The 8,011-nt window shown below is 43.3% G+C and overlaps 1 protein-coding gene across 1 annotated transcript; it reads left to right on the top strand.

Moving 5' to 3' along the window:
• The first annotated feature begins 1,164 nt into the window (after window positions 1-1,164).
• On the top strand, window positions 1,165-6,149 carry LOC135175651 (lymphotactin-like). Its single transcript, XM_064143989.1, has 3 exons — window positions 1,165-1,312; window positions 5,528-5,645; window positions 6,044-6,149. The coding sequence occupies exons 1-3, from the start codon at window positions 1,165-1,167 to the stop codon at window positions 6,147-6,149; spliced, it is 372 nt and encodes a 123-aa protein (XP_064000059.1).
• The last annotated feature ends 1,862 nt before the right edge of the window (window positions 6,150-8,011 follow it).

Raw genomic sequence — 8,011 nt, 5'->3', positions numbered from 1 at the left:
AAGTAAGCAGCAGAGGCATAGCCTGGAGGTAAGAGCAGGGGAAGCTTCAGACTCCATGAATGGACACTTGCTCAGCACTTTGCACTGACAGCTGTTCTATCCCTCTGTCTTACAACCTCAGACAGATTTCTGCTCAGAGGCTCTGGATGATGATGCCAGATCAGATGCTGCTTCGTGTATGGCCTCGAGGTTCATAGCTCGCTTGAAAAATATCTCTAGGTGCAAGACTACAGCCATAGAATCGCTAAGGTTGGAAGAGACCTTAAGGTCATCTGGCTAGCACCTCAGATCACCTTACTGCAACGTAGAAAGGACACCTAGAACTGGGCAATAACACTAGCACAGGCTGCACAGAAGGACACTTTCGACTGAGGTACAGTCAGAACAAGTTGACAGATTAATGTCATGCCTCTCTGGTTGCATGGTTACTTTCTTTGCTGTCACTTTCTGTACTGTTTACATTAGAAACACCACAATGTGAAAAAAAAAATCAATTATAAACTCTTACTCCTCTTTGAAACTGTTGGATATCAGTTGTGCCAGGCTGGCAGAAGGGCTTGAGGATTGCCCCTCTGTTTAAAACTATGTTCACTCTTCCTCCTCCCAGCACACAGTGATAGCAGCTTTGGCCATATCAAAGCAGAGAGAAAACAGAAGAGCTTTGCCAAGTTCCACCATGCCTAGGAAATGCTTAATAATCCTTCTAAAGCTATGTGTGAAAGTGGCCAAACTCTCTGGTCACTATGGAAAAAGCCAAGGTGTTCCTGTTTCCATCATCCTTTCGTTCCCACTTCCCCATTTAAGCAGTCCACTGGCCAAAGAGGTAGCTCTCAATGTTACTCTGTGCTTCTGTGGTGCAGCTTAGCTACAGCTCTCTAAATGGAGGTGTAAAAGGACAGGAACAAGTATTAAAGGTTTCCACCACAGAAAAGAGCTCTCACTTTTTGCAGCTTGAAATAAGCATCACACATGCGAGACTAAGGCAAGTGCAACCACAATGGGGTTTGAGCAGGAAAAGCCTCCAAAGAGGGGCTTAGTGAAGAACTGGGGGGGGGGAGGAGGTGGTTCTCTGACATCAGAAAAATTACCACCACTCAATTTTTTCCACTTAGCATCAGCCCCCACCATGATACCTCAAAAGGGAACACAAGAACTGACCACCAAATGACAATATATAAACTCTGCAAAAGAGGGCTGACAACAGCCACTTTCTTCACTGCCTTGACAAAGGAGCCACCAGCAATGAAACTCCACATTGCAGCTCTCCTGGTCATTTTCTGGCTTGGCATGTTCACCATGCACACAGTGCAAGGTAAGTTAATAACTCAAGAGGAAGACAGGATTTGCTCCACACTGTACCAGAGGTCTGATTAGCAGGGTTCATTTTCAGCCAGGGATGATTCATAAGATGGAATTTGCAAGAAAGGCAGCTTCATGGAAGGTTTCATCTGATGCCTTGTCAATTAATGCTTGGCTTTCACCTTAATGCAAGGAGGTGAGCAGAGCTTGGTTCTTAAAGGAGAGAGTCCTGAATTGTGATAGCCTTTGATTGTAATATATTTTAGAGTTTAAGAGTTTACTGCATAAGATGTTCAATGGTTATTAATTGTACTAGAGTTTTGGCATAATTTTAGCAGCGTAATTATAAGAAGACTTATGTAATTCCCATAGAGTGTGTTAAGTAATTGGTAGCTATTATAACAGAATAGGTTATAAAAACAGAATGGTAAGAAATTGCTTTGTGAATGTATAGGTTAATGCTTATTTCTTCTGTGCTGATTCTAAGGATACCATCTTTCTTGAATTTTCTTTGCTTTTTCTCAAATTTCCTTCAGTTGATAGATTTTTCAGTTCATAGATAACACAGTTAAGGCTAAGAGTTCATAATATGAAAGTTATAGGATTTCAGGATATAGGGATAATGTAGGATATTTTTTTTCCTTAGGTTTTTCTGTAGAGATAGCACTAGGATCATGTAAAAACACACACACAAAAAAAGGGGGAGAAAGAGAGAGAATGGGCAGAGAGGGAAGAAAGAGGGAGAGAAGAAGAAAAACATGAAATTTCTCTAGTCACATCATACAGAGAATGTCATGCTAGATAAGGCCAATGGATTTGTCAGCCTAGGGAATCAATGTGGTTTTATTTGGGTTTTGTATCTGTTTGTGCATTTGTTTGTTCATTTGTCCACAGGCTTTTAATGGATACCAGCTTGTTATGACTGGCCTGCTTGGTCAGTGAGTAGAAGTCTCACTCAGATGGCAGATTGTGGCAAGAACTTGAAAGGAGTACTGGCATAATGGTTGTGTGTGTATAGGCCATAGATTTTGATCATGCTTAACAAATTTAGGTATTTTCACAAGCTTCCAGCAGTTCTGTTTTAATGAATGGGCAACTGCAAACCAGAGACCAGTTCAGCCTCTTTTAAAAGGGCCAAAACCACTTATTGGCAAAGATGGTGATGTGCTTGTTATGTTTTTGCAAGGGCTCTGCAAAAAGATGAGAAACATTGCCTTCATTTTTAAAACAAATAAAGGAATTGTGGGAATTAGGCCGAATAGAAAGCCTAAAAGCAACATAAAGGGCATATATTTTGTATCATATTCAGAAATTAGTAACTCTTACGCACACCAGACAACAGACGCAGATCATAGCAAAGAGCGCAGTGAAAATGTCAAGATTCCTGAAAATTATAGAGTGAATCCAGAACAATGGGAGTCTGAGAAAGAATATTGGACAACTAGATGCATTTATGATTCTACAACATCGATTACTGCCCAGAACCCAATGAAAACACGGCGTACATGCATTCTCCTGTGACTGTGATGTTTATCTGCATCTTTTGGTCTTTTGAACAAATGACTTACTGTTGCTTTCTTAGCACTAGAGGTAGCAGCAGGAAAGGCTTTGGGGTTGTTAGATAAACTTGGATTGTTAGCTTGCTAAATTACTGCTTCTAGCAAAAGCTCTAACAGGTTCATTATCTTTCTGATTTTAGTATCACAGTATCACAGTATTATCAGGGTTGGAAGAGACCTCACAGATCATCAAGTCCAACCCTTTACCACAGAGCTCAAGGCTAGACCATGGCACCAAGTGCCACATCCAATCTTGCCTTGAACAGCTGCAGGGACGGCGACTCCACCACCTCCCCGGGCAGCCCATTCCAGTATCCAATGACTCTCTCAGTGAAGAACTTTCTCCTCACCTCCAGCCTAAATCTCCCTTGGCTCAGCCTGAGGCTGTGTCCTCTCATTCTGGTGCTGGCCACCTGAGAGAAGAGAGCAACCTCCTCCTGGCCACAACCACCCCTCAGATAGTTTGTAGCTGTATTATTTACTCCTGTATTGAACAAGCCTGTGTAAAATTGCAGATCAAGCCTGGGCTGCTCAAAAAGAAAAAGTGGGAATTGCGGACGGATTCCTTGGTAACAGAGCACATGAATTGATAAACAATAAGCAATCCGTGCTGCAATGTGTCCTTGAGTCCATCCCGGAGGCAGGAACTAAGGCAGTGAATAGCCCTCCACATGCAGCTGCACAAGATACGATCTGCTGGCCACAGAAGGCTGACTGAACAGGTTGTTTATATAAGTTTAACCTATCTGTATCTCACACATAACCATAAGTCAATCTGTACCTTCCACATGTACCAATTTTAACAAAGCTATCCATGCATGCCTCTTCCAAATTAGCACACAAGTCACTGTGTCATGGCAATAAAGATCATCTGGAGAACAATTATCTAGCCACATTGGTGTTACAATTGTTACTCTAGGAGTGCAACACCGGCAGCTATGTGTGTCTTGGAAAATGTGAATACACATTCAAAAGTCTTCTTGTATACAATCAGATTCATGCAAAGGAGCACATAAAAATCACAGAAAATGCTCTGTATGCAAACCCACAAAAATATGCAAAGAGAAACACACAGAAAAGGCATCTTTGCAAAACCACACCAAAACCAAACTGAGACCTGCTAAGCCTTTGCATGATTATGTAGCTACACACTGAGTATGTTGACCTACTGCCCCTACAGCAAGACCATACTATGTTCTTATAGTCTGATTAAAGCTACTACTGTTCATTGCAGCGACATATGGCTATGGATCACAGGCTGCCAGTTTGTAATGTCATTCTCCTGGCTGTAGAATTTGCCATGGATACCACCAAGCCTGAAGGGACTGAAAAAAAGGATTAGAAAGGGGAATGATTGAAAACTAGCTTGACTATCTTTGAGTTCTTTGGTGTCATATTTTGACAATTAGTCTGAGTGAGCCAGTAAGATACATATTTTGAATGAATCATCAAAAAAAAAAAAAAAATCCATTATGCTACTCAAGACTAAAGCAAGGTCAGAAAAAAATCCCTTCAGGCAAACAAAATCTCAAGAATTAGCAGCTCTGCCAGCACCCATGCACTGGCTATGAAACAGCTCCTCCAGAGGCTGACAGGTCTCTGCCTCAACTATTCCAACTGTTTCAAACAAAGGAAACCTCACAGCTAACGAGATTACGAGAAGCAGGATTTATACTTTGCAAGCTGTACCTGAACAGCCCAGACTTCTCTTAAGCCAGTTTCTGCAAAAATTCTTTCAGAAGAAACCTCATGCTACAAGAATAATAAATTTGTCCCTCTCATCACTTCTCAAACTCATCTCTGATGAATGGGAAACAATCAGAAACCGGTGAGAAGTGGTTTTTGACTTTGGAACAGGATGCCCTGGATGGTGGTGGAGCAATCATCCTTGGAGGTGTTAAGAAACATGTAGACATGGCACTTGGACATGTGTTTTAACAGACCATCTCACTTAAATAAGGTCCCATTTTTAGTCATCCTCATGTAAGGCAAATACTGCCCAAAAAGTTTCACATGGATATCACTCTTTGGTGATCCCCAGTGCACTTCTCTGAAGTGTATGATAAAGTTGGAGAAAAGTGAGCATTAAGCAGCACTATTGCCTAGGAAAGCTGACTTCTAGCAATTGTATACAAGCACTTCCTGCAGATAAATCTCCCTTTCTTTCAGCAGTTTGCTTTTCTGTTGTTGTTGCTGATTGTGGATGTCCACTATGAGACAAGTAGCCTTGCTTTCCTTCGCTTGGGCAGCAGAAGGAGTTATTGATCCACATGCAGATGGCATTTGGAAATCCACCCAGTAAAGGTGCCTGTTCCAAGCGTTAGTCCATATGAACATGATTTGCAGGTGGTACAGACCTAATTATGAATTATATTAAACACCTTCTCTTCTATGGAAGCAGCCACTCCCTAGAGGCACAATGACTATACAAGAGTTCATCAAAATAGATGAAGATGAGTATCTTCACTGAAATAGCAATAACACTCTAGCAATGGTAGGATGCATCACACACAATACTATCTCTCTTCTAGGACCTGCATGGTACATTACAAGACACATTCTAACCACAAGTGGGAATCTTCTGGAATTCATACTATAGTCAGTAATTACAGCTAAGTATGACTGTGGTATCAACTGCCTTTGTCATTTATCTGTTCTTCCCCTTCTAGGGAGCATTGCAAGTCAATCCATGCGCAAATATAGCTGTGAAAGTCTAACAGCAAAGCGACTGCACATCAAAAACCTTGTCAGCTATGAGAATATACGAGGCCCAATAGAGGCTATCATGTAAGTATCCAGCTCACAGTTCACCCTCACACTTGGCTATGCAAACACACTGCCATTGAAAAGGGAAAGGACATTGTCATGGCCCAGCTCACTAAATGTGGCTAGCTCAGGCCACCCTTCCAGCTCCTCCATGAAGCAGTCACCTGGCACCTGAGGGCCTGAACGGAGAGATTTGGGCATCAGAGACCTGGGAAATGTCGGTTGCACATAACCATGTACATGACTTACACAGCTATGCCATGAACAGAGAACTAATGTTGCTAGCTGCTGTTAGTCCAACTACAAACTCTGGCATTTCATATGGGTTTACTGTGTTGCTGCTCACACACTGTACAAACAAGAACAAGAATACACTTGGGTTTGGAAATTGAAGTGGTTTGCTTGCTCTCTTCCTATAGGTTTATCACCAGAGGAGGTGTCCGGATCTGTGTAAAACCTGACCACAAACAGGCACAGCAGGCTATGAAGGAAATAGCTCAAAGACAGGCCACCAAAGACAGATGAGCCTGTTGAAGCAAGCGTCTAAGGCCAACTAGGTGGAATCATAGCCACTCCTGCACATAACAGGGAAAAAAGTTTTAGTATCTGTTTTTACCTCCTATTTATTAATTGGCAATAAAATTTCTGAACAAACACAGCATTCATCACTGATTGAACATCTGCTCATTTCTGCATTTCATAGCTGCCTCTGCTACTCTCTTCTCTGATATGCTTGTGTGCCAGTTCTAGTTAAAATTTCCAGAGACTCCAATAAATTTGATAGAACCAATAACAATTTTATAAAGTGCCCTTCCCTCTTCTCCTTCTTTCCCAATACAATGGGATTAGACAGAGAGAGAAGTAAGCACACCCAAATAAATCAATCTCACTCGACTTGGAAGTTAAAAAGAAAAGTTTAACAATAACTTAAAAAAGTATCTGAGGTAGGGAAGTTACAAAAGGTCAGGGAAGGGAAAATAGCAAATACGAAATGTATAAATACAACCCAATAGTGATGGTGTTGGCCTTGTCTGCCTCATGGGTGATGGCCACGTGGTGAAACAAAGAGAACAGTTCACCTTTGTGTTTCCAGTCCAGGTCTATTTGGGAGATGTAGGCAGCCAAGTCAGCTTGGTGGTTGCGCTGTTGTTCTTCATTGGCTCTGTTCTTGGGGACGCGAGCACTGATGTGTCTGATTTTAACTGGTAGCTTGTCCAGGCATGCAGAAATGTCTTGCCAGAGGTCAGCAGCCCAAATAGGCTTCCCTTTTCTCTGCCAGTCATTTCACTTCCATTCCTCCAGCCACCCCCATAAGGCATTTGCTACCATCCATGAGTCCGTGTAGATGTAGAGCGCTAGCCACTGTTCTTGTTCTGCAATGTCCAGGGCCAGCTGGATGGCTTTTACCTTGGCATATTGTATGGATTTGCCTTCTGCATCTCTTGCCTCTGCAACTCTGCGTGTAGGGTTCCAGACAGCAGCCTTCCATCCCCACTTGCTGCCCACCAGGCAGCAGGATCCATCTGTGAACAGAGCGTATGCCTTTTCCTCCTCAGGAAGGTCACTGTATGGGGGGGGCTTCCTCAGCATGGGTCACTGTCTTCTCTTCTCCTGGCTTTCCAAAGTCAGTGCCCTCTGGCCAGTGTGTGATGACTTTCACAATGCCAGGGCGCTTGAGGGTCCCCGTCCGAGCTCTCTGAGTTATCAGAGCCATCCACTTACTCCAAGTGGCATCTGTGACATGGTGCGGAGTTGAACCCTTCTCTTTAAACATCCAAGTCAGGACTGGAAGCCTTGGAGCTAAAAGGAGTGGTGACTCCGTCCCAGTCACTTCAGAGGCATCTCTAACTCCCTCATAGGCAGCTAGGATTTTCTTCTCTGTGGGGGGGTATAATTGGCCTCTGAGCCTTTGTACGCCTTGCTCCAGAACCCCAGTGGGCAGCCTCGTGTCTCATCAAGAGCTTTCTGCCATAGGCTCCAGCTAGGACCATTCTCACCGGCTACTGTGTAGAGAATGTTCTTAATCTCTGGGCCGGTTCGAACTGGTCCCAAGGCCATGGCATGGACCACCTCTCGTTTGATCTGGTCAAATGCCACCTGCTGCTCAGGTCCCCACCCAAAGTTATTTTTCTTTCTTGTGACGTCAAAGAGGGGTTTCACAATTTGACTGTACCCGGGAATGTGCATCTTCCAAAACCTCAGGAAGGATTGTGTCTCCTTCTGGTTAGTGGGTTCCACCATAGTGGCCACTTTATTCAACACAACCATGGGGATGTGGCATCGGCTATCCTGCCATCGAACTCCCAGGAACTGAATTTCTCTGGCAGGCCCTTTCACTTTGCTCCTCTTAATGGCAAAACCAGCATACAACAGGATATTAATGATCT

This window comes from Pogoniulus pusillus, chromosome 5, assembly GCF_015220805.1.
Source record: "Pogoniulus pusillus isolate bPogPus1 chromosome 5, bPogPus1.pri, whole genome shotgun sequence".
NCBI classification, from domain to species: domain Eukaryota; kingdom Metazoa; phylum Chordata; class Aves; order Piciformes; family Lybiidae; genus Pogoniulus; species Pogoniulus pusillus.
The sequence above is the reverse complement of the archived record's forward strand: the minus strand, read 5'-3'. Positions and strand labels throughout refer to the sequence as shown.

Excerpts from the sequence above, each read along its gene's own strand:
- LOC135175651 (XM_064143989.1), top strand. The coding sequence starts at position 1,165 with ATGACAATATATAAACTCTGCAAAAGAGGGCTGACAACAGCCACTTTC. Across the intron at positions 1,313-5,527 it reads CACCATGCACACAGTGCAAG|GGAGCATTGCAAGTCAATCC; the intron begins GTAAGTTAATAA and ends TTCCCCTTCTAG. Across the intron at positions 5,646-6,043 it reads GGCCCAATAGAGGCTATCAT|GTTTATCACCAGAGGAGGTG; the intron begins GTAAGTATCCAG and ends CTCTTCCTATAG.